The sequence below is a fragment of the Epinephelus fuscoguttatus genome, linkage group LG11 (assembly GCF_011397635.1).
Source record: "Epinephelus fuscoguttatus linkage group LG11, E.fuscoguttatus.final_Chr_v1".
In the NCBI taxonomy this organism is placed as follows: domain Eukaryota; kingdom Metazoa; phylum Chordata; class Actinopteri; order Perciformes; family Serranidae; genus Epinephelus; species Epinephelus fuscoguttatus.
The window spans coordinates 32,977,109-33,002,671 of NC_064762.1; the positions used below are offsets into that span (position 1 = coordinate 32,977,109).

General features: G+C 40.4%; 2 protein-coding genes across 5 annotated transcripts in view; one reads left to right on the forward strand and one right to left on the reverse strand.

Annotated features, from left to right (window-relative positions):
- vsnl1a (visinin-like 1a) overlaps positions 1–12,613 on the reverse strand; it is a 47,468-nt gene extending 34,855 nt beyond the window's left edge. Inside the window, exons 1-2 of the mRNA XM_049590333.1 lie at positions 12,347–12,613; positions 2,271–2,437 (exon numbers count right to left, since the gene is read on the reverse strand). Of these exons, the coding sequence (XP_049446290.1) occupies positions 2,271–2,432 (162 nt within the window). The 5' untranslated portion in view covers positions 2,433–2,437; positions 12,347–12,613. The remainder of the gene's footprint in view (positions 1–2,270; positions 2,438–12,346) is intronic.
- A 147-nt stretch (positions 12,614–12,760) lies between these two features.
- On the forward strand, positions 12,761–23,951 carry LOC125897202 (uncharacterized). Of its 4 annotated transcripts, XM_049590331.1 has the most exons (7): positions 13,311–13,421; positions 16,090–16,142; positions 16,447–18,362; positions 18,458–19,547; positions 21,638–21,787; positions 22,325–22,405; positions 23,075–23,951. In XM_049590331.1, exons 3-7 carry the CDS (start codon positions 18,342–18,344, stop codon positions 23,191–23,193), a joined length of 1,461 nt encoding a protein of 486 aa, XP_049446288.1. In that variant the 5' UTR covers positions 13,311–13,421; positions 16,090–16,142; positions 16,447–18,341; the 3' UTR covers positions 23,194–23,951. The 4 variants fall into 4 exon arrangements, with proteins under 4 accessions (XP_049446286.1, XP_049446288.1, XP_049446285.1 ...); XM_049590329.1 differs by lacking the exon at positions 13,311–13,421 and adding an exon at positions 12,761–12,978 and having other exon boundaries at positions 16,447–19,547; XM_049590328.1 differs by having other exon boundaries at positions 16,447–19,547.
- The last annotated feature ends 1,612 nt before the right edge of the window (positions 23,952–25,563 follow it).

The following is a 25,563-nucleotide window of genomic DNA, read 5'->3' on the forward strand; positions in this document are numbered from 1 at the left end:
GATACGGTAGGCTACATATTAGCATGAGAAGATAATCATCTGTGCGCCTCTGATATCTGCCTCTCTGTTGGTTTTCTGCCCAGATACAGGAGTGGCAAATGGGAACATGGCAGGATGCCTGCTAAAACGTTACAATGGGAATGCAGTTTCCCTTAATGGTTTTTGTGGTGATTCAGATTGTATTCATGTGACCCTGACCAACCCTGTTAATATTAGTTGTGGGAAAACCCACTAAGAATGCACTGTGTCTGTCTTTTTCAATTAACAAATAGCTAATAATTAACACTGATACCACTGCTAGTGATGCTGTGATACTATTACTAATGCTACTGTTGTGTCTTCTGCTATTATCTCTACAACTACTAACAGTGTTACTACTACCATTACTGTATGACCATTACTCTGCTCATAAACACTACAGTTGGAGCCTGTCCTGCTGAAAGGAAATATGTATTGTATGATATCTACAAAAAACTGTAGACTCTACTACACCTGGACAGTTTTTTTCATTCAGTTAAGCTAGTTATTTGATGCTTTAAAAAGGGGGTTCATTGAGATATTATTTGACAGCTGTGTGTATCTATCAGTGTGCTCGCAATCAACGATGCTGCTCGTGATTGGTTGTCAGTTGTCAGTTGGGTGTATGGGCGGAAACTCAATAGAGCTGCTCTACTTCCTATTGCTACTGCACAGACTCTGGCTAAAAATGACATCACCAGTGCGAGATATCAGCGGCCGAATCAGGGATATTTTGTACAGTTGGAGGAAATGGAGAAGTGTCGTCCATCTTTGTATACAGTCTATGGTGGAGACCAAAACCAAGCTAAAAGGAGAATCAGTATTGAACTTACATTTGTCTGATGGTCTAGTGTTAGGATTTAATGACATCTGGTGGTAAAGTTGTAAATTGAAACCAAGTAAAACTTCTCTCGTGTGCCAAACGTGTTGTGTGGAGTATTGGAATGGCTGACACAAAAAGCGAATGGCCCTTTCTAGAACGAGTGTTTGGTTTGTCTGTTCTGTGCTATAGAAATGATACGGCGGACTCTATGAAAGAAGACCCGCTTCATATGTAGATAGAGATGACTTATTCTAAGGTAGAGTCCTGCATTGGGTTGCGTACCTGTGAGTACCCAGTTGGTGACCCACAAAATAAAGTAATTCGGTGGTATTTTGTCTTAATTTTATTTCCGGGTTTAGTTCAGGGTGAAAAATAAGGATAGCAATATATATTAAAATGAGAAGAAGAGGAAGAAGAATTTAATTGAATATTTAACGTGTTTTGTCTCTCTCTTTTATGCCAACCGTACTTCATTCAGGTGCATTTCTAACAGGCACATCAACTGTGAAGATGTGTTGCTCAATCTTATGAGAATAAGCAAATTTATTATTCATTTACATTGGATTTTCTGTATTATTTCAGTTTCAAAATATTTTATCTTCGTTTCACATGTATGAAACGTCAAAATGATCACTTAAAACCAGCTGCCTAATCAAATTAAACAAAGCATTGCTATTACATGAATGTGTGGTGCGGTGTGGGGGCGAATGTTGACAATCAGACCCATGCAGAACTCTGCTGTGAGGTGACAAAAACAATTCCGAGTTTCAGGTGATTACACCCTAATGAAAACTCAGTTATGAGTATGATATTCCATTTCTGCCAATATATCCCCCTTAGATCCTTCGCACTGGACCTTAAAATCAATGCTAATGTTCCTCTACATCTGCTGGGTGTGTAAATGGGCAACTGTTGCTAACATGCTAACCAAAACAACTTACAGTGGCAAAAAAAATTGAATTAATGTAAAAACATTACCTCAGACTGTAATGCTGTACCATTTCATAGCATACTGGTAGACTATATTCATATTATTTGATAGATATGAGATTTTATAGAAGTGAAACATTCACTTGTCATGAATACAGTACAAAGTTTTAGCTTTTCTTAGGATTCAACAAACATCAGTACGTGTTAACAACTAGTATAATGACTTCAGCAGCCTTCTGTGTGTCTAATCCATTCTGTTCTGGGACACCTTCTCCTGTTCTCCTCTGTTGAACTCAACACACTGTACTCTATCCAATATTTGTAGCTGCTACACATCCACTGCTTAATCGAACTCCAGTCAGATCTACTCTGAGGTATATGCTCCATGTGCTGTGTGTGCTGAGTTTGTGTGTGGCGAGCACTTACAAATGAGTGTGGCTGCTCAAGCATACAGTATGTGTGTAATCCATCAAGTGAAAGTGAGTCAGTGGAGTCTCACCTTGACATAGAGCTGCTGGAACTCCTCCAGGTTCAGGCGGCCGGTGGGACAGTCCTTCAGGAAACCCTTGTACCACTGCTTCAGCTCATGTTCGTTAAACTCTGTGTTCTTCACCAGGTCTTCCATCACTTCAGGGGTCAGCTTGCTGTTCTGTTTCCCCATTTTGCCTGTGAGAAGGGCACACACACAAACACACAAGCAGACACATACACAAGCATTCAGAATTAATGGTCTTAGGCACCTTTCAGTTAACAGAGAACACAAAAATATGCCTCTTAATAAAGTATATGTAATGAACTTAGAAGTCTAGAGGGCGTTTGAAAGAGTGATTTATCAAGGCTGGAAACAGAGATTTCCGGAGAACTGAGAAAGTGCAAACCAAAGCTTTGTCTAAAAATAAGCTTTAAAACAAATGGAGTGTAATACAAGGCACAGGAATAGTGTCACATGTTGGGAATTAGTCCTCTACTGTTTCTTTTTCTGGAGTAATAGGGTCAGTTTGTAAGACATGCAACTTTTCTTTTCAGAATTCTTTGATCAGCTGCGTGTCCCAGTTTTGTTTGTTGCTATTTCATTTTTAGAGGAGGTTTTTGCATCGCAATAATGAGCTGTACAAAAATGGCTTGAGGGGGAAAAAAAACCCTACTTAATCCATTAAAATTACATTTTTTGAGAAAGATGTTTCCTGCCCTTCCTTAGCCCCAGCCTATTAAAATGTTATTTTTTCCAAAAGGTTTTTTAGATTTTTCTTCTTCTAACCTTTGGCAGTTTACTTTCCAAAGGGGAGTATCTCACTTTCAAATGAAACTCTCTGGATTTTTGGAAAGGGTAATAATGACATCTTAAAGTAGTTGGTCCTCTGTGACATTTTAGAAAAACTAAAGTGTGTTTTGGTGTTTAATGTTCCCTAATTTCACCACTGCAGCTGTCTGAACCCAGCTGCCTCTGAGCAGAGCTAGCTGATGTATCCACACAGTGCTGATGCTGCCACTTTATGGCCTTGATTAGTTCATTAACCAACCCGTAATTATCATAATTTGCAAAAGATGGTTAGAGTTTTGGAACATTTCTACTATTACTCTCTGCTGAGATGTTTCATTAGACCTCTTTAGCTCTGTAAAGACTGAGAGAGATACGGGGGGGGCAACAGTGTGTGCGGTGCCAATCTGTCCCTGCGTGCACGGAGAGGAGACTCAGGCAAGCATCCAAGAGGTGCTGCAGTCATATACTGAGGCCCGCCATGCTGCACTGGTTTTATCAACGCGCCATCTAAGGGTACTTCAAAGCAGCAATTTTTTGAGGGCATACTACAAGATTTGAGATTGATTGGCAATGCAGAGATGCAAAGCTCACCTGGGACAGATAATGCATCCATTTGCTGCCTTTGTTGAATGCCAACGTTACATTATTGCTATGTGGTAATAACACTGCGAGCGGAGACTGTTTTTCAAACTCCCTTTATGGTGCTTTCAAAGAAGCTCAAACGCCCAACTATTAAGTTTGCTGCTAAACAGCAACCTTAATAGAGAAGCGAAGGTCTTGCTCATTCTTTGGCCTCGTGGCTGATAAAAAGACCAGGAGTCACTGGATGAGATGCATCAGGTAGGATAATGTTACATCTGTGTGTGGAATAATGCGTAGAAAGGTTACCTAGTGCGCTTTGGCGGTATCACTGTATTAGGGCACACATGCTTATTAAGAAATCTGGACCGTATGATTTTCAATACCGTCAAAAATACAGACGCTCATCTTTCTATTAAACTCATATGGAGATACTGCATTTTGGATGTACTGTATGTGGTGCACATCACTCACCACCAGAGGTCAGTCTCTACTCGTGATCAGGAAACTGAGCTGACGAACATGTGGACTGCAAGTGGTGGGGGTAATGTTACGGGACTGTAAACTGCCGGCCAGCAATGACAGAACACAAGGAAAAACAGCATATTTTCACATTTAACTCTGTGAATTAAGGGTTTATTTCAAACAAACCAGAGTTGCTGATTGTTGGAATCATGGACTAACTAATTTAACAACATGACAATTTTGGTGAGTTTTATTTTGTTTCTGCGAATTTGACTGAACAGTGTATTACGATGAGTTAACAAGGCAACTGAGCTAGTTAGCTAGCTAGTTAGTTCGGTGAAAGATAGAAAGTAAAATTCAGCAGTATAGTACAGTATAGTACATTGTACGCTTGTTTAACATAGAAAAGAGATGCAAGAATAATACCTTTCCCTACATTTTGTTAATTTATTATGTAGGATTGAAAATGCTAAGAGAGCTTTAGGAACATATACCGCAGCAAAATTTCAGGAAGATATGAAAAAATACAGCCAAATCCTATCACCTGGCTAGCTATCTAGCTGATGTAGGTATGTATATTGTGTGAGACGAGAGATATCATTCACTGAGCCATTTCACACTAAATTAAATACAACTACGACAAACTGTGACTTTCTTGACTTGCATTATTATGTTTAAAATTGACAAACATCATATGTGTGATTCATGGCACAATTCAAGTGGGATCAAAAAATTATTTGTCTCTAGCTGTTGACTGTGAGGTCCCATGGGGGACACTGGAAGGTGAGGGACTTTGCCTCGTTTTTTTTTTTTTTTTTTAAAAGCTTTAAAGTTTGTTCATTGTTAATTTTTAGGGCTTGATTGTGTCTCAGTTACAACTACACATGGCTCAGGAATGTACCGCATTTCAGCAGCCAACTGTCATACCCCAGATATCGGATTGTCTTGAACACACCATTAAGGTAAGTTTCCAAAATGCTCCCTGCTCGGAGCTACATTACTACAGTTCAATAACAATTACTCAATATAAGTAAGTGGTTGAGTGGTCATCTGCAATGGATTATCTTAAATGAGTCTGCAAGTTTATGTTAATACTGTAGTAAAATAAATGGAAACCAATAGTTCTATGCAAGGAAGGATATCACAACATATAGCATGCTTTGCACATTGATAAGTATTGAAGAAAATGCAATACCACTGATATGGTGCTTTAAAGGACCAGTTCAATATTGTGGCAAATATCCTTATTCTCTTTCTTTTTAAAAGTTAGTAGGGGAGATCGATACCACTCCCAGACAGGAGATTCGTATCAATCTAACTCTTGGCAAGAGCCCAAATAAGTGTATTTCCCAGAATGCAGAGCTATTTGTTTAAGCCTTCATCTGGATTGCATTGGGCAGGGAATAGAGTTTGTATTGTTTTATTATACAGAGAGATGTGAATGTCCTTTTTCATACAGGCCTCAATATACACAGAGGTCAAATTATTTTAGGAAGTTGTGAAATGGAGGAGTGAGGAAGGTCTGTGCGCGTGTGTGTGTGTGGTGGGCGTAAGGAGATCTCAGTTAGCTGATCTAATCTGGGTGTCTACATCACTGACAGAGACGAAGAACAGTGAAGAGAGTGACACATCGATCAGAAAAGTTATCCTTTGCGGACTGAGGAAAAAAATGAAAATAAACAATTCGTCATTTCACAAAGACCCCTTAAAACCTTCCCAGACAGCACAGACAGTTCCTGCACCACAATTTGGAAACCATTTGTCTAAGGAAGATAGATAGACTTTGCCCTGAAATCCAATATTGAAAATTGCTTTCAGCCAGGCTCAGCACGACCTAAGTTCACCAAGGAACTCAGGATTCATAATAACTGAAATTCAAGTTATGACTAATCATGCTTCCACACTGCCTGCCTGTAAACGAAAGGGAAAATACAAAAGATAAATTAATTTATTACAAATTAAATCATTGCAAGTATGACGAAGGCTGCATTGTTCATATGGGAATAGGGTATGAAGCTAGTTATAATTAGATAATGGTAAAAAGAAAATGTAATCTACTTAATCAGTGAAACATTTCAACAATTTCATTAAAGGACGAAACAATCCCATTAAGTCTAATAGGTGTATGGAGACAGGGATGAGAATCCACACTTCCACAACCATCAACACATACGCTATATCAGTGTTGTAGTACTCGAGAAAGGTCCTCTACTTTTTGAAGGTCTCAGTCTCATTGCAGACTCAGCTGCATTTTAATTTGGTCTTGTCTGGGTCTCAGACAAAGAGGACCCAGGATTTTATTTCTAAATCAGTCAAGACTAAAACTACGGGGATATCTCTAAGTTACCTGTGACAAAACAAGGGTGGTGAATAAAGACGTTGAGGTTGAGTTCAGCTCCACAGAGTCGGTTCATATTTGTTTGCTCAAACAAAAGCAGAGGAATATTTCGACATTAAATACACCTCTGCAATGCCTTTTGATTATTTTATCAAAACTTTGCTCATGGTACACTTATACATACACACATAAATAGAGTATGGCAATTAAAGTAATGAGTAAAGAGGAATCTTCATTTTATTTGTGTGGGTGTTTTATGGGAAACTTTCAGATCAATATCAGGAGTGCCTATGGTTTGTAAGTTTCACATTTTATGGTAATGCAGTGTGGAACTCGCACTGGTCTGGTCTTGACTCGATGTCAGCCACTCAAAGTCTTAATCTTCTCTCTGTCTCCATACACTCTGGTCTTGGTCATGATTGGTCTTGGTTTAGGTGGTCAAAATCTGTTCATCCAATGACAAAAAAGACATGATAATAAAATCATCCAAGAGATGCTCTCTCAGCTGAGCCAATAAGGTGCCTCGACATGGCTGATTCTCACTGAAGAATATCACTTCTGACGCACCCTTGATGAAACAATGGGGATAAGCAGCATTTTAAAGTCACCTGCATTTGTGCAAATTAAGACACTATTCTTTTGCCACCAGGAAAATAACAATGTCTCAGCTTAGCAAGCCTTTGTTACTAAACTGAGACATCACATACTGTGGAAATCATGAACTCAGGTAAAAGTTAAACGTCATTAATTGAGGTGAGATCGGATCATTTCGTACCATTCATTCAGACGTTTCCCTTACATTTGCTGCCCTGGAGTGGTAGGCCATCTAACACTATGACTTATGTGTGAGGAGGTAATACTGGTAGTTATCATACAGATTATTCAATATGAGCACACAAAAGTGTTCAGATAAAAAACCCTGCATCTCTCTAATAGGAGCTTTTCAGGAGCATAGAAATACAGCCTTGTGTTAATGTGATCCACCGGGCATTCTAAGTGCATTCAGTTGCTTCTGAAAAGGAGAGGAAGTAGTACAATTTTCTCATTCATAACTGACCTTGTGATTCTTAAACTGCGAATTCAATGTGAAAATCAACAAAATTGATTTTTGGAGATTTTCAAGGGTGAGTGAAATTATTCAGCAGCAGTGGATCAGCACATCAGTAAAACTGCTGCAAGACAAAAAGGTGCAATAAAATCCCTTTTTAAAAAACAGTCTTCTTCCCTCTATAATACAAACACAGTCTGATTCGTCTAGAATTTGTCAGAATGTCTCTTTAATATGTGAATACAATGCAGCAACCATAACTGAAGGGACAAAAATATTGGCACGCCCTACCAAAATGTGCATCTAAATATAGATAACAATTTTTGTAGTCTGTTTTTTTCTGGTTCCAGGTAATTTACTTTTTAGAAGGGTTGCATACTGGTATCCCAGTTTTCCTACATTTATTTATTTGTGGCGGCCAGCCACGATTCAAACATCTGCTGCCATGTTTTGATTTTCTATTTATAGGAGCTGGACCATTCATTTGGAGTGTTGTTGTAATATATATTAGGGCTGCCCCAACTCCTTTGGGGCCATTAGTCGACTAGTCGCCCGCATGTTTACAATATCAATTGTTAACACTGTGCTACATTACAGAGAAATACAAATCCGTACTAATGAGCCTTCATTAATATAGGCCTATATTTTATCTACAAGTGCACGTCACACACTGAGCGAGCTGCCTGTTAATGACGCTGTCGGCAAAGCAGTAATGATTGTGCTAAGTGGCTAATGGGCATGTAGCTACTTACACGTTTCAGATGATACGTCATGTTTGTAGTCGACCAATGAAGATGAGTTTACATATCACCTTGGGTTCGTCCTTCACCTTCTCAAAATGATCCCACACTTTGGATTTCCTGCCCGACATAACTTAAGTAGCCCGTGTAGTAACTGCAGGTACCAGCCCTGTAGATTAACGTGACTCCTGTCTGACTGCTGAGTATGGCCACTTCCTGTGTCTGTCCTTTCCAATTAAATACCCACAAGGTCCAGACATATAGTTTTTGATTGATTTTGACAAGATGCAGCTCCTGGTCCTGGAGGTTTTTTTTCTGTGACTTAGTGACCAATGAAATCTTGCAGACAAACTCTTTCTGGTTGACTAATGTTTGGTTGACTATTAGGGGGCAGCCCTAATATATATATACCATTAGGATACTGATTGCTCCACACTTTCAAAGTGCAGAGCATACTCTGGGCACAGATGGAGCAGCAGAATGACAGGCGCAGTGAAAGTGAAAATTACCAGTTTACTGCATTGGCTCTAAAAGTTCCCTTGCAGCAGTTGCTCCTCTCAGTCATCAATCTGATTTGATCAGCTCTGATCGGATTTACTGATGAAATCTCCACCCCGGGATTCCAAACTCTACAAACTGCTGCTGAGGGAAAAAAATGAACTCATGGAGAGTTCCGCCTGTGCTGTGTTCATGGACGTGCAAAGTTAGCTGTAACTACAGTAAATGCAACAATAACAGCACATTTCTTACAAAAAAATACCAACACCACAAAAGATTCCATAGGAGATTTCACTGATTCAAGTTTTCAGACATCCAAAAACAGCAAACATTTTTGATGAATTGGAGTAAAGGGGAGCCCCGTTTAACAACAACAAAACCATTTCAAAATATCCTTTCACAAACTCACACGATTAGTGCAGTATAATCCAAGACTCATTTATCCAGTCGTAACCTCAGTACTTCCCAAACACATGCATAATCTCTACGACCTTACTGTTGACAGCACTTTGGCATACAAATAGCATGCACAGACAAGTGCTGTGTTTGAAGTCTGCTCGCAAATTCTACTAGCGTCAGTCAAATGCATGTGCATGCCCAAATTCAAGGTAACACAAAATGAGTAACTGATAAACAAATGGTCATTTTGTGGGTAAGGTATTCCTTCAAAGGCAAACAAGCATGCACTGACCCAATTACTGTACGGTATATTACAGTAGAAGATGACGTCTGCAGCAGTCGTGATGAACATGCGATTATGGGTGAAACAATACTGTCTGACAACTAAAACCTAGCCTCTTCCTCATCTTCTTCTATGTTTAGAGATGAAAAACAACCCCTGATAAATGCGAGCAGTCTCTCTGTGCTGCGGTGAAAGTGAGGAGTCAGTGCACTCTGACAGCAAGTTGCAAACACTTTTCTGTTACAATATGGGCTGTCAGACAAGATGGGCTGAGCCTGAAGACAGCAGCTGCAGCAAGAGACAGATGTGTCCTGGGAGAGATGTGTGCACAACACGCACGGCGACCTCACCATTATGTCACTGTGTAGGTGTGTGTGCGTTTGACTGCTTGTCTAATAGAAAGATAAACACATTTGTACTTAAACAGCATGTATGATGTGAATTAATGCATGTGTACATTTGTTTATAGTATGTTTGTGAATTTGCATGCATGTTGCATCCCAGGATTACAGAAGTCATTAAGAATTAAGCTTAAGTGTTGAATCTCAAGGCATCACAAGCACATTATGAGCATACTGTCAGCATACATTACGCTGCAGTATACACATTATAGAAAACCTATGGGAATCAATACGCATCTGTTGAAAGATACAAACTTCTCATGCAGGACTAAATGTTCATTCACTCCTAATATGTGCTTACAATAGCTCACTGCATCATAATACGAGTGTTGCTCATGACTCTGTCGTCCTTCATTCATGCAACAAGCAGCAGAGCTGATTCTGCATCTGTATTGTGTCTGTGTGTTGCCGGTGGCCCAGCTTTACGTCACACTTTGAGCTATTTCTTCATATCACACAGTAATATATCTGGGTCTCATCAGTAAAAGTAGCTTATACGATAAGATGCAATTACTTTACTCCTTGTGAATGAACGTATCTTGAGTGCTGAATTTATGGTGTTCAAAATGGTAAACTAACACATATGTTAATACCGCCCCCTCAGCTCATTTTACATAAAATCTGCAACTGCACTACCTTTAACGTGACTCGAGTGACAACATGGTATAGTGGAGCGCTTTCAAAACATCATCTTCCTACGCATATACTTTTGAAAGACCTTCATTCTGTGTCTGTTTTCACAGTTCTGAGTTATTTGATTGTCACAAAGAAAATACACATTCAACTGCAGTTTTGCCGTGTACCAGGAATGTATGCTCTGTCATCCATACTTTTCATTCTCATATCAACACCTCCAGTCAATTTTCAGTGCCATGTATGAGCCTCGTGACTGTTTCATCTATCATGTTAATGTTCACCATCAATCTTGCACTGAATAATAAATGAGAAACTATCTTTAAATGTTAGATAACTGGAAAAAATTTCTCCACTCAGCAATCGCTTGATAGTCAGCAGTCTGCAAATGTGATAATGATGAAATTCCTTCTGCATTCTCCAGCTCACTCAGTTACATTTTCACTGTCTCTCTTACAGATGAACACAGGAGAAAAGTGCATTAGCAGCAAAATAGGAAGGAAGAAAAGAGCCGCAGTAAAAAGGATAAATCCGAGAAAATAATCAGGGTGTGATGTGAGACAGATTCAGAAGCGTGACACTCTTGTTAGCACATAACACTGAACACACCCCACCCCCTTGTTAGCTCTTAATTCTATGCACGGTAATGGTTTTCACCAGTTACTCACATCTTCAAGAAAAAAAAAAACAGAGAGCACGGTGCATAATCTGCAAATGTCAGTGCTTTATTTTAGCTGGAGAAATTAGAGGGGCCGAGTCTGGGACAAGACACTGTGGGTCAGTCTGCAGTGCAATGCAGAGCAGAGCACCATGCTGACTCCAAACCTGAGTCATTACCCTTTGTCTTCTAGTCCACTGGGGCCTCGTCAGAGCCAGAAAGGAAATAAATCATAGCTGTAGTTACACATCAGCAAACAGGTGTGGACTGACACAGATTTTACAGTCCTGTAACAACCAGCAGACCTGCCCCCGAGCCAGGCGGTGCAAGCTAATATAAAACACTGTCCCTTTGCCATTATTTTCCAACAGGGGATGACCTTGAGAGCGAGGCAGAGCCCTAGCCAAGAGAGGCGACACAAGACGGGAACAATGCAGTTTATGGGTTTGATTTGGGTGAATCTGGTAGATTTCTCTGTAATCCTACTGCTCTTATTGAATCGATGTGTGTGTGTTTGAGTGTGTGTGTGTGCGTGTGTGTGTGTGTGTGTGTGCAGAAGAGGAGGGGGTATTGGATGTGGTCATGCCTGCATTGATTTGCAAAAAGTAGCCTCATTGTGAGGATGATGTGGGCTAAGGAGACACACCACACCCCCACCTTCATCCTGCACACACACACGCGCACACACACACACGCACACACTTTCAACATCAGCACCAGTGCCAAAACTACATCAGAATACATCACACCACATCGTGCCACGTCGTGCAAAGCACAGACATCCCACGCAAAGTCACAATTATAGTCGTCAAAATTCACACTGTCTGCAATGATCGGGAAGACTGCATTAAACCAGCCGTCACCAATGCCAATTTGTCTCTGTCTTTACACTTTTGCTGTTGAATCTAAAGCCTGGTATGTGTGTGAGTGTGTGTGTTTGTGTAGGCAGTCAGAGTAAATCCTAGCAAGGAACAACCATGTTTATCTAATGCTGACAAGTGGCGGGTTTACGTACAAAGCGTGCAAGAAGAATCAGGAATCGTTGCAGCAGCTACTGAGACTATATTGGTTAATTATATGTGTCGTTATTGTAATTTGTGTATCATTAATATGGATTCAACCCACCAATAAATCCGCAAATTAGTCTTATGAAACCACAAGGATGGCGCACCAGGCTGTGCCATGCAGGTCTATGTGCAAAAAAAAAAACATGTAGTTTCCTGCATGCATTAAACGGATCTGTCAACCTGTCACATAGAGCATCCTTCCTACCTTGCGAGAGTGCAGAGTCAACGGGAGAAGTCCGGTGTGGTGTGTGGAGTGGTCCAAAAAACCTGCGAGGACGGAGAAAACAGGCGATTCAAAGGTCTGATACTGCTCTTCTGTCGAGCCACTAACCTCAGTAGCGTGATGTTTCTGTCGTTTTGTTTTACTCTGCTGCGTTTTTATTTTATTTTGTGCGGGAGAGAAGTCAGCCTCGACTGAAAGTAAGCGGTGCGGGTCCGTAGGATGATGCTGCTGAACACACACTGCCGCTGATGTACTGAGAGGAGGAGACAGATACTGAGAGAGGAAGAGAGGGAGCAGTGCGTGTCTGTCTCTCTCGCTCCCAGTGGCTGAGCATTGTAGCAGAATGCTGCGAAGAACGAGAATGAGAGCAGCAAGACATAATGAATACAATTTTACATGTTTCACATTAAAATTAAGCTGTTTGTAGACTGACCTCACTGTGACTTACGGTGTTAGACACAAAGCCAACTAAGTATTTTTAACTCGTTAAAGCTGAGACGCAAATCCACAGTCTGTTGACAGGAAACGAAGAGAACGTCAGTAGCATTAGCTAACGTTAGCCAGTGAGTAACCTAGCTAGGTATGCTAGCCTAAATGCTTAATTAATTTCGAAGGTGAGTAACTTGCGAGTAATTAGTAACAGCTGAAAAATACAAAAATACATCGTATCTCAAATGTCAGCAAATTTCAATGCTTTTTGTTAATGAGTACAGAGAGTTTGCTTTTGCTATCTTTAACAACTGGAATACAAAGCTAGCTAACCGCTAGCTCAAATTTGAGATTACTGTATAGCTTTTTCCTAACCGACCTCACCGTGCCTTCCAGCGCTAGAAACACAACTAAGTTTCTCTATCCTGTTTAAGTTGAGACTTAATGTGCGTTAGCAAGCTAATGTGAAGGGAACGCCCCTGCTTTGTGCGGTAGTTTGGCGCCGCATGCAGGCTAACAGGAACACGACAGTGACGTTACCATTAGCAATCCACCGTCTTTGCCATTAGCTGACACACCCAGTAACCTGGCTAAGTGTGCTAGTCTTAATGCTAAACTAATTTAAAAGGTGAGTAACTTTGGAGAAACTAATAGTCGGATAAAGAAGTTGAATATTTTACAAGTTTAAAATGTCAGCAAATGTCAAAGTGTCTGAAATTAGTATTGAAGTGTAAAAGGTTGTGCTTATGATATATTTTTCACTGGTAACACTAAGCTAGCAAATCGCTAGCTACATTGCTAACATTAATCTTTCAGTGTTTACATTTAACATACTGTAAGCAGCGAGGTGTCAGTTGAAGTTATAATAACTAGGTAATTATAGTGCAAAACCGTAAATTCATGCAATTCTGACATAGGTAACATTATTTTGTGTTTTAGCCATTTGTTATGTTGTTATGGTTAGCTCACTGGCCAAAGCCATCATGTAAATATAATATACCTAATAGATGTGTATATATATATATGGAAGGGGGTAACAATCTCATATGTTCCGCTGATTATGTAGACTCTAAATCATTCCACTCAAACCCTGAAGAGCAACCCTCTGGCAACTTGGCAGAAGGTGTAAAAAATGAGGAATTACAGATTTGTGAAAATGTATGTATATATATATATATATATATGTATATGTATATATATATTTTTTTTTTTTATTGTGAGGGGGGAAACGATGTAATATGTCTTGCAGGTTTTTTTTTATGCCATTTATTTTTGTTTGTGTAATAGAGGAACCTTTCCAAAAATGTCAAACTTATAACAGTATATTACTCTGTTAATTTCTAATGAAATGTAACCTACATAATTAACTTATTATTATTTAAGCAAAATATTATATACATAAAAAGATTTGGCTTAAAAGACTACACTCCTTTTATATTTTTAACGATACTGATTGAAAAACATACTGTTCTACTGATGAAACTGGCAAAAACTATGAGATTGTTTAGACATTTCAGTTGTTTTCCCATTTGCTCAGCAGATCCTAAGTTTTTTTTTTCAAATTTCTTTCTTTTCCCTACATTTTATTTCTTTCTGTGCAATTGAATTTATTTTGACATTTAGTATTATGAAATATATTTTTCCACAACTTTCATGATGAAAATCTGGGATGTTCATACTCCATGTATTAAATGTATTCAATAAAGTTTTGGGGAAAATGTATGTGTATATTTAAACTCTAGTTTGCTACAAAGCCTAGATATTGTTGGGTGTTGTTTTGGATGTAATATTCTTTCAGTTTCAATTATTATGTATTATTTTATTCAGTTACAATTTAAAACAGCATAAGCAAACCTTTAAACACCATCCATCCATTTTTATGCGGCTTATCTGGAGCCAGGTTGTGGGGGCAGCAGGCTGAGCAAAGTACTCCAGACATCCCTCTCCGCAGTGTCTCCTAGGGAATCCAGAGGTGTTTCCTGGACACTGTGTTCTGGGTCAGAGTGTCCTACCAGTTGGATGTGCCAAGAACACCTCTAACAGGAGACGCCCAGGAGGATCCTGATCAGATGCCCAAACCACCTTAACTGGCACCTTTTGATGCAAAGAAGCAGCAGCTCTACTCTGAACTCCGTCCAGATGAGCTCCCTCCTGAGCTCCTCACCCCATCTCTAAGGCTGAGCCCAGTCACCCTACAGAGGAAACTCATGTTGGCTGCTTGTATTTGCGATCTCATTCTTTCAAGCACTACCGAACGCTCATGACCATAGGTGAGGGTTGAGATATAGCGCCTACATCACTGCTGATGCTGCACCAAACCGCCTATCCATCTCATGCTTCAGTTTACTCTTGTGAACAAGACCCTGAGACTCTTGAACTCCCTTGCTGGGGCAGTAATGCTCTCCCAACCCGAAGGGAGCAATCAATTCCAGGAAAGAACCATGGCCACAGACTTGGAGGTACTGTTTCTCGCCCGACCGCTTCACACTCTGTGGGCTGTAAACCGCCCCAATGCGTGCTGGAGGTCACAGTGTGATGAAGCCAACAGAATAACATCATCTGCAAAAAGCAGATCCCTAACTTGACTCTTATTTCCGAAATTAATTTCGAAATTGATTTCAACATGTTATGTTGTACTGTAAAATGCTTGAGTTTTCATAGCCCCGCGAATCTCATATTGTAAATACAAAATACAGTGTTTGAACATTTATAAACATGCTTATGTGTGACAGGTTGATCTACAAGGTAACAGACACATCACATGATTGATAATTGCATTTTGGTGTCCTAAAATTCCTCTAAGAATTAGTGTGGGTTGGTGAGACATAGGTCTTTTTCATAGAAAACATTTAGACATGTCAGAGTAGGAAAAGCACAAATGTAAATTAACTATTGATTAATAGTGGCTGAATTCCATTTAGCTGCTTTGATTTCAGGTATTGTGCATGATGGCACACTGTCAAAGTGTCATGGCTTACTGGGACAGCAGAGCCATCGTTAATGTTATCAGTAACAGCAGTGCTTTTCTTACTACTAAAACCAGTAAAAAGTAAATATTTTTGACGTGAAAATGACCTATCGTGTGCATTGTAACAAAGCTAGCACTGTCAGAAACTGATGCACAGTAGTTCCACGGGGTGTTAAAATAGGGAAGCAACAGAACAGTGACAGTGCTACAGCCATTGCCATATCTGTATTCTGTACAGTGAATCAGCGTCATGCTGTGTAACAATCTGTTCTGGTATAGAAAATCCACTCACTGAATATTATGTTGTTGTCTCCTATATTCTCTTCAGAGACCTGCTGTGGGATTACTTCCATGTGTTCTGAAGTGCAGGCCTGGTACAAGGTGAGTCACTGTAGCTCTTTTACAACAGAGCACATGTGTTATTGTGGTAATGCAGATGGATATATAGACTGTAGTTAGTATGGTACTGTACATAGTAGTCCAGTATTTTGAATCATGAGATTTCAATGATGAGTTTTTTTGTAAATGTGAAATCGTTTTTACTAGGAATGTTATCTAGCAAAAGTAAGCTATGACTCAGAAACATTCTTGGCATGATTGTATTCTTTTGATGGAGTGACACTTATTGATCTGAGCAGTGTGGCTTTCAGATGCAGTGTTCACACTTGAGCTGTTTCTATTTCAGGTTTAGTAGATTGGAGAAAATGGATAAAATCACAGAAGAGATCAGTTGGCTAACTGAGAGAGAGCTTACCTCGCCACTCTCCCCCAAGCGACCAAGGATGGATTACACAATGACAAACAACCACAGTGGGCAGAGCAGGTTTGACTTCCCAGAGCTTTTGACGTCTCAGAAAACCATTGACTCCCCATCATCAACCAGTGCCTTGATGAAGAAGGAACGTGAGAATACTGAAGATGAAAAACCTCATGAGCAACTGCAAGACAGTAAATTAATTGTCACCTCTGTTACTAAGCTAAATGCGTCACACATTGACAGTGAATGCACAGGATCATCTCAAGTCTGTTTTATCGGTGCTGAGAGATGCTTTCTACCTCTGGTGAAAGATGAGCAGCCTCCAGTTACTGCAACTGATGAACACAGCTCATACCCAGTAGATGATGCAGGTGGGGCACTAGCAGAGTCTCACACTTCAAAAGATGCCAGCGCTGACACGTCCAGTCACTCTGATTGCAAACAGCCTGGAAAATCACTTGAAGACAAGCCCCCTGTTGGTTACAGTCTTCCTGCTGGAAATGAGGAGGATTGGAGACAGGTGCAAAATAATGTCAGTCAAATCGAACCATTCATCCTTAGTTCAGGTGATGAGGGGGTCAGATGTCAGTCTGATTGCACTTATGAAGATGCGCTATGTGGCACAGGTTTCTGCAATACATTCGGCCAATCTGCAGAAGTTGAAGAGAGTAATCAGAGAAAAGAGGAGGATGGATTTTGTGAGAATACCCTTTTCAACAAGGAAGGGGGTAACAATCTCATATGTTCCGCTGATTATGTAGATTCTAAATCATTCCACTCAAACCCTGAAGAGCAACCCTCTGGGAACTTGGCAGAAGGTGTAAAAAATGATGAATTGCAGATTTGTGAAAATGAAAATGTTGCTGTCTGTGATGGGGAAACAAAAGGCCAAGTCAATGAGAATGAGATGAGCAAAAGCTTCATCTCGTCTGCTGCTGAATGTGTTGAGGGATCAGTTGTTTTTCATGATGTGGTATTAGCCAGAAATATTGCAATGGAAAGTGGGAGTCTCAAAGCTGACGGCTTCTATGGGGCAAAAGGAGAGCATGCTGCTGGCAAGATGATAGCCACAGCTCCGAGTGAAACGGCTGATCACACAACAGAGACTCTGATGCCTGCAAGAATCAGTCAAGTGCCTGCTGAAGGAGATAATGATGCGAGCCCTTTCAGTGTAATTGACCCTGCAATGTGGAGTGAAACTGACAGGGAGGCTGAAGAGAACCACCGTAACTCAGAGAGCACTGCAGGTGTAGAATTATCTCCATCAGTAAAAGTCTCCGAGATGGAAACACCTCTGCCACTCTGTTCTGACGTCCGGCTATCACAGGAGGTTTCAGTTCCCGACCAGACCGGACGGTTTAATCACCAAAGCAAAACAGAGCAGTGCAAAGATGAAAAAGAGGAGTCATGGCAGTCACACACAGAGCCACAGGCTTGTTCCTTCACCACTAACGAAACACACAACAAGACTGGCAACAAAGGCAGCTGTCATTGGAGATCCAGTCTCAGCAGTAGTCCATGCAGGCCAGCAAAGTCTTCTCCTGCAGGGGATGGAAGACAAGAAAGCCATGATACTGTGGGACATGAGTTGAAAGAGCAGGATCAGTCTGGCTGCTTTCCTGTCAGTCCTAACCACCCGGAGACGCAGGAAGTTGAATATTTACAGACTGAAATTGCCAGAATGGCAGGGGCAACTGAGATAAGAGAAAGAGAAGAAATGACAAGTTCTGAAGAAGAAATAGGAGCTGATGAACATGGGAAATTAGAAAACTTGTCAGACTCAGAGGAAAAACTGCCACCACAAAATCAAAAACACACCGAAGATGCAGCTGAAATATCAACTGGTGATTGTGACAAATTATCACATAGAGATGATGAATTGGAGATTAACCTTGAATGCTTGTCTGATCACTCATACAATGCTGTTATTTCAACAAAGGAAGGGACAACAGATGAGAAGGAAAGAAAAGAAGAGGCAGGTGGTGAAGAAGAAATGGATGTGCATGGTGACTCCGAGATATTAGTGAAATCTGAGAATGATCGTCAGCCACAAAGTCAACAGAAAGAAGACATGACTGAGGAATCCATCAGCGAATGTTCAGAGGGCAACATGTGTAGAAGTGGCCACAAATCAACTCTACTAGGTCAACATGAACAAGAAAACAAACTCAGTTGTTTCTCCGATTGCCACCACAGAGCTGAGACATTCATGGCTGAAAATAAAGATGACCTTTTGGCTGTCACGTTTCCCCCAACAAGTGATGCAGTTGTGCCTGGCCCACATGAATTACTCCATTCACAAAATGCTGACAAACCCACAGCCCTTAACTGTAATGACAGATTTTCCCCAGTGCCATCTGCCTTCACTTTTAACAACAGTGTGCCGAGGGGGTTTGACACGTTTGAAAGGATCCAGCTCACACTAGATGATGATGATGCTGGCCTTAGCAACAGCCCTCTCCTCACCAGCCTGCCTGGGCAGCTTTTGAAATCACCCCAGCGACAAGTTTACGACTGCATGCCAGAGACAGAGAGCAGTGAGCACAACAAGGTACCAGAAGAGGAGGATGAAGAGGAGGTAGAAAGATTTGAGTGTCACATTGAGAACATGGCTAAGGGATTTCTAAGCAGCGATACCAGTTGTAATGAACTCCCCAACTTTATCTCAGCAGCAAATGTCCTTGCTCTTGGACAGCCAGAGCCACAGCCTAACTGTGAATCAGCTTATAATTCTTCTGAGTGCTTCCAGGGTAACTTAAACCCAAAGTCGATGTCCTCCACTGTTTCCTCTAAGAGCAACGGACCAGCCTCTGATGTGAACGACAGCCCCGAGTTTGAGATGAAAAAACAATTTGACATGGTCTTGAAAGAGCTGAACTTGTTTTTTGAAATCAGTAGAAATGATTTTGCAAGCGACAGTCGAGCATCGTCACCTGAGCGATTTAGTAGTACAACTGAAGCTTTGGAGGGCAACACTACAAACTGCAAAGAACATTTCAGCAGCCTGGAAGTGGGACGCCCATCATCAGGTAAACTGCAAACAACACAACTCTGCTTTTATGAATTCAGTCACATGAAGTAATTGAGGTTCAGATACCACAGTAAGCACCATTAGAAACATTCCCTTGACCATCCTGATTAACTAGCAATATTTCTTTCACAGATGTTACTGTAATATTCATGTTTACTCTGCATACTATCACTATGAACAGTATGTCCACCTCGGAAACCTTTCTGTTCATAATGAAGGTCATATTAAAGTAATAATACGCTAAAGGACATTTTATTCTTAGTGCTGCTGACGAGCAATGTGACGGTAGGGATTTTATCTTACAGCAGTGAAAAAGCAACGTATCACTGTGGTTTGGCAGTTTGCCATCAGTGCCTACATGCCTGTATCATCACTGCTCTGCATTTTTATAAGCTATGATGATCTGATCATATCATATCACTCGCCTGCATCCAGGAGTAGTTCCTCTCCCTCTTCCTTTCCTTGCAGTTCTTCTACTCATACAACTGAGGTTACATCCAGTAACTGCAGTGATTAATGGCAGAATGTTACCTGCAGAAACACTGTTTTTGCAACTTCAGTAAAAGAGACTGTTTTTTTTTTTTTTTTTTAACAAACTAAATTATATCTCGTGACGTGTAACAAATTAGCCGTGGGCGTGAATTGAGCAAGGCTGCAGAGTGGTGACTGCAGACAGAGCCAAAGTAGTGCATTCTTCAATTCATTTATTATATCAGCTCCAAAACAAAAAGCAGTGATGACAAGGATGACCTCATCACTGTGGTAGCATCAGGTGATCGTGGTATTGCAATGATGGTTATGGTCACTGCCCGACTACTGACTGTTGTATCGCCATCCAAACAATAATCACATCATAGAATATGCTGTAGTAGTACTGCAAAGATTTCACATTTAGGTTTGTTACCACAGATAGTTTATTCATTTAATTCATTATCCTTAATCGCTTAACCTAATCCGAGTCACAGAGGGGCTGGAGCCTCTCCCTGCTGACATTGGGCAAGAAGCGGGGTACACCCTGGATAGGTTGTCAGACTATGACAGGGCTGACACATCAGACAGACGACCGTTCACACTCACATTCACATCAAAGACTTCCTTTGTGTGTGTATCCAAATGCACAGTGCAAAAGTCCAGAAATATTCCAGCAATGAAATATTCCAGCAATAAACCCCCCCATAACTCTTTGGCTTTTGTTCAAATTAAACAATGTGTTACAGTAATTCGTGAAGTCAAAGCCAGATATATATACTTTTGCATTGAATTGAGGCTGTACTTTGGGTGTAGGCTCTGCGTAGATGCATGCCCCATCCTTCAGTGGAGATAAAGCTTTTATTAACCGTTATTTCACAGGTAAGAAAAAATAAATTGGGAAGACAAAAAAGCCCCCACAAAATAGCATTTGAAGTCTTGTGTGTGATTTATCCCAGCTTCAAGACGTGTTCATGAGCAGTTTTTTCTCCAGTTTGGACAGACCCAGTTGAGCTGTTTCCTTCAGCTTTCAGTGTCAATACTACAAAAAGCTAATCAGCTGCTGGCCGTAGCCTCATTTCTAGCAAACAGATGGTATCGATCTTTTCATCTAACTCTCGGCAAGAAAGTGAGCGTGTTCTCCATAATGTCAAACTGTTCTTTTAACCATCTGAGCTATGTAAACTACTGTATCTCGACACCATGCTGCCAAGGAAACAAGCATTTTTAAAAATTCTGTCTATATTTTCTGTTAAATTTCCTTATATTGAAAAACAATTGAGGTAATAGAAGTTGTGACTTATAGCTTTTATAAATGGAACCACTTCCTTTTGACTTTTCTGATGAAGTGAAGTGAAAATTCAACCCCCATAATTAGATTCAATATACAACACTGTGTAAAAGCATTGGTAAGCTAAAGTTAGGTAATTAAATTGAGGACGACCACTAGACTAGCCTCATGTGACCATGAGGCTTAAAAACAGACTTAAAGTTTTTTAATCCTTTTTATTGACACGGTGACTTCAACAAAGTTCAAACACTGATGCTAGGAAAACATGAAACCACAGCTCTGTCCTAAAACATTCTGACCGCACTGTGTGTTGCATGTCTGTTGTTTAGATGCCAATGAAGACCACAGCCTGGAAATGTGTGGAGGTGATCCAGTGGTTTCTTTCACTTCTGGCAGCGGTGACGGCGAGCAGGAGGTGCCCCTTGGCAGCCAGCTGTGCCAAGAAACATCCATGTACACTGCAGAGGAACAACACAAAGGTTTATTTTCTTCTTCTAAAAAAAAAAGAAAAAGAAAAAAACTTGTATTATATCTTCAGAAGAATCAATTATCATCAAGTGTCTCAGTAATTAGTGTTTATATAACAAGGGTGAAATTAAATTTTGAGTAAAATAGTGGTTTGCTTTTTTTTTTCTTTACAAAAAAATGACAAATCTGGGAAAAAAAGCATTACACGGAAATTGTTTAATTACAGTTAACTGTGCTTTTGTTCCATTATTTTCAGTGTTTCATGGTTAACAGTGTTTTTCCACAGTGTTGGGTGATAGACTTGAAAAGGCCAGCTAGGTTAATTCATTGGGGAACCACAATTACTTTTATTGATTTGTCTTTTCAAATTGACACAGCTTCCTGTCATTAATGTTCAAATATTCATTTCCCTTCCTCAGTAAGCTGCAGTGGAACGATAACACAGCCATGAATGCAAAAACATTGTTTAAGGGTAAACAGCGCGACAAATAAGACAGAATTAGCCGGTCCCTCCTGACTGTCTCTGACTGTCAATATGTTCCTTTCAGAACCCCGGGAGATGGATCAGAAGAGGAAAATGTGGTCTCCGTCCTTTGCATGTCAACCATTCTTGGAACACCTGAGCCTCAGTGAGTTTCGTATTGTGGTGGCAGACAAAGACTGAAAAACCCCTGAGCATTTTATTGATTAAATGTGGATTTTGGAACAAGAGTCACATTTGTTTCAAGACTCAAAGAAAGGACACATATTGTCTTAATTGGTGCACAGTGGCATGGATCAGTAATTGTATATCATTTTGGCTTTATTTGTTATTATATAGTGACATAGAACAAATTGAATAAACAAAAAGGTATGAACACAGTGAGCATAGGAGCTGGTCTCCACTGCATTATGAACCCAAGTGTGTCTGCTGGGAGTTAAGTGAGCTGGCCTCTGAATATTTAAGAGGTGAGTGAGTCTAACAAGCTGCCTACCTGAAGATGCAATGTGTTCACCTTGTCAGTTTGAGGGAATAAATCAGTCTAATAGCATGGCTACTCTCTCCGCACATTGAGAAGCACCATGTTTATCTTGTCAGCTTTGGTAAGAAAGCTGAAAGCATCAGGAAAAGCAGCGTGTCTATTTTTCTTTGCAACCATTAGCAGGAAACAAAAGCCAAAATGTTCCGCGGAGCTTTAGGCCTGAACAAACACATATCCGATGCACGATGTAGAGGATGGAGGCTTCGATGCTGCCAGGCATGCAGAACTGGTACATACTGTGCTGTTATATCTTAGTGTTTTTTTGTGTGTGTACAGGACAGCTGGAGCAACCCAGGAGACTGGAGCCTCTGAGGACATGCACACGACCGATCCGGGTTGGACTCTCAAAGAGAGCTAAGACCAAACACCTACACCGCCCCCACCCATACAGATGAACATCAGAAATGCAGTGAAGGTGACAGGCAGGAGTGTTAATGAAGCTTTTCTTTGTTGCCATGTTATTTTCTGATTCACAGTATACGGCTAATGCTTCTCTTGTGCTAAAAACTCTTGGTTTTTGGCAAGTGGTTGTGGTTCCTGTACATTTTTACTGCCCCTTTATCGAGGGAAGGCTGAATCCACAAATTCAATGCCCTGTCGCATTTACAAATTTACATGCATCCTCTCATTTGGGGTTCCCATAAAATCACAGCCTGCTGCAGCAGCTAGGGAGTAAATGCCTTGCTAAAGAACACCCTGACAGTATTTATTAACAAATGAAAACCTGCTTCCTGGCCACTTGTTCCCCGCTGGAAAGATATTCTAGTTTTAAGAATATCATCCCCAGTATTTATGTTTCTATCTATTTATATATTTATTCATTCATTTGCATTTGGGTTTTAAAAATGTTTACATCCTTGTTGGTCTTATTTATATACTACTGAAAAGTTAATATTTATATGAACGAGTTTTAAACATTGCTGCATAAATATATTGTTTAAAATACATCCACTTCTTATAAGTTTGTTACATGTAATTGGTTCGATGTGTTTCACTGTAGGTGTATTAATACAGTGCGCTGCTTGTTCCTGTTATATGTGGGTGTATTCAGTCAGGGTAAATGAGCTGAGTATGCTCTGTTACTGCTGTGCTCTGTTTTTACCATTAAATGGGTTCACGTGTACTGTATGCAACATATCCTTGAGCAGTTCTGTGGGAGGTTAGCTGGAGTTGAATTTCAAAATAGCCTGTTGTTCACTATTTTATTAAATAATACAAATGCATCTAAAATGTGTTTTTTCATCTATATAGCATGCGTGGCTCTACCTTTAGGCAAAACATAGATCCAAGCTTGTTATTTTGACAAACAAGTGGAGTTTATTCAGTTTTTGATGTTGTTCCATCACTTAGGAGAAGCGGTGATGCTCAACATTTGTCTCTGTCTAGTTTGTTTTTCAGCTGTGATCGAAAATCTACAGAAAAACTTACTGTTTGTTTCAACTCATAAGTTGGTCAGCTGAATGCACTCTTTACTGTGACAGAAGAACACATTTCAGTTTTAGTAACATCTTGCCATACTACCTGAACACAACATAACAATACATATTAATAAACAGATTACAAATTAGTACCACCATATCTTTAAACTCTCTGATAAAATGCTAGTGTAATATAAATTACCGCACTAAATGCTTATAGGCCCCCTCCATTGTTTGTCTTCTGCTTAAATGTGTCTGACCTTGACTATACTGACTTGTATCTCTGCAAATTTGACGCTTGAGAGGTGTTATCACATTCCTCTACTGAACGGGGAGATGTCTGTGCATTTCTCCTAAAGTCTGAGATTCTAACATACACCAGGTGCAAATTAGTGAATCCCAGGAAAATAAAGGAATGACCCGCCCTACTCTCCTTGTGATTGGCTAGTAGCCATTACCTTCTTTGGTTGGATTGGTTAGGTTTAGGCAAGAGGAGTGAGATTGGTTCGGGTTAGGGTTAGGCACAGCGAGGCAGAGTAAGGCCGGCCTTTCTTTTACAATCCTGGGATTCACAAATCGGCACACCAGGCAAACTGGACTAGTCACTAATATGAAAACCAATCGCTGTCTGATAAAGGACACATATCGGCGGGGAAACAGACTTTGACAGAACACTGGCCTGAAAATCAATGCAAAGTGGACTTGTCAGTACAGAGAGCAGAGTTAGCATTAGCATAGTGAAAGTCTTGACAGCAAACATGTCTGATGTTTCTTCTGACCCTAACGTCAGTCATTTTGATGCACACTGCTCTTTGACTGGTCAACCTAGCACGAGCATCGCAGGGGAAAGCAAAAGCAGAACTTATCATGGTGGGCAGGTCGAAGGCCAGATTCCAGCTCCTTGTCAGAGTTGTTTTTGTTTTTTTGTTTTTTTTTACTATTATGTGGGAAAACTATGTTGAGCAGTATTTAAGACATGTCTGGAGGGGGACTTTAAATGAAGTTTCCAATTACAACAGGTAGAGAGATACTGAGCTGATCATAACAGTGCTTGTCGTAGTGGTTGCAGGCAGAAGGGACACCTCAGCTCAAGTTATAACGATGAATGATATGAAGAGAGCTGTTTGGGTTTGTTTACCTGTCACCCTCAGCTCTCTATATGTGAAGCGAATAGGTTTGTTTTTATTCTTCAGTCAGGCTGCAGAACATATAGTGCATGTTGGAGACAGATCCAGTGGGCAGTAGCGAGGAAAAAATGACAACCTGACCACACCTGTTTAAATTATTACCATAGCTGTGTTGTCAGTGCTTTCTTTTCTTCTTTGTGTGCTATTCAATGCAGCATTG

Bases quoted from the DNA above. Each gene is read 5' to 3' on its own strand.
- LOC125897202 (XM_049590329.1), top strand. From the start codon at position 16,466: ATGGATAAAATCACAGAAGAGATCAGTTGGCTAACTGAGAGAGAGCTT. The intron at 19,548-21,637 runs GTAAACTGCAAA...TCTGTTGTTTAG, and splicing joins AGTGGGACGCCCATCATCAG to ATGCCAATGAAGACCACAGC. The intron at 22,406-23,074 runs GTGAGTTTCGTA...GTGTGTGTACAG, and splicing joins CTTGGAACACCTGAGCCTCA to GACAGCTGGAGCAACCCAGG.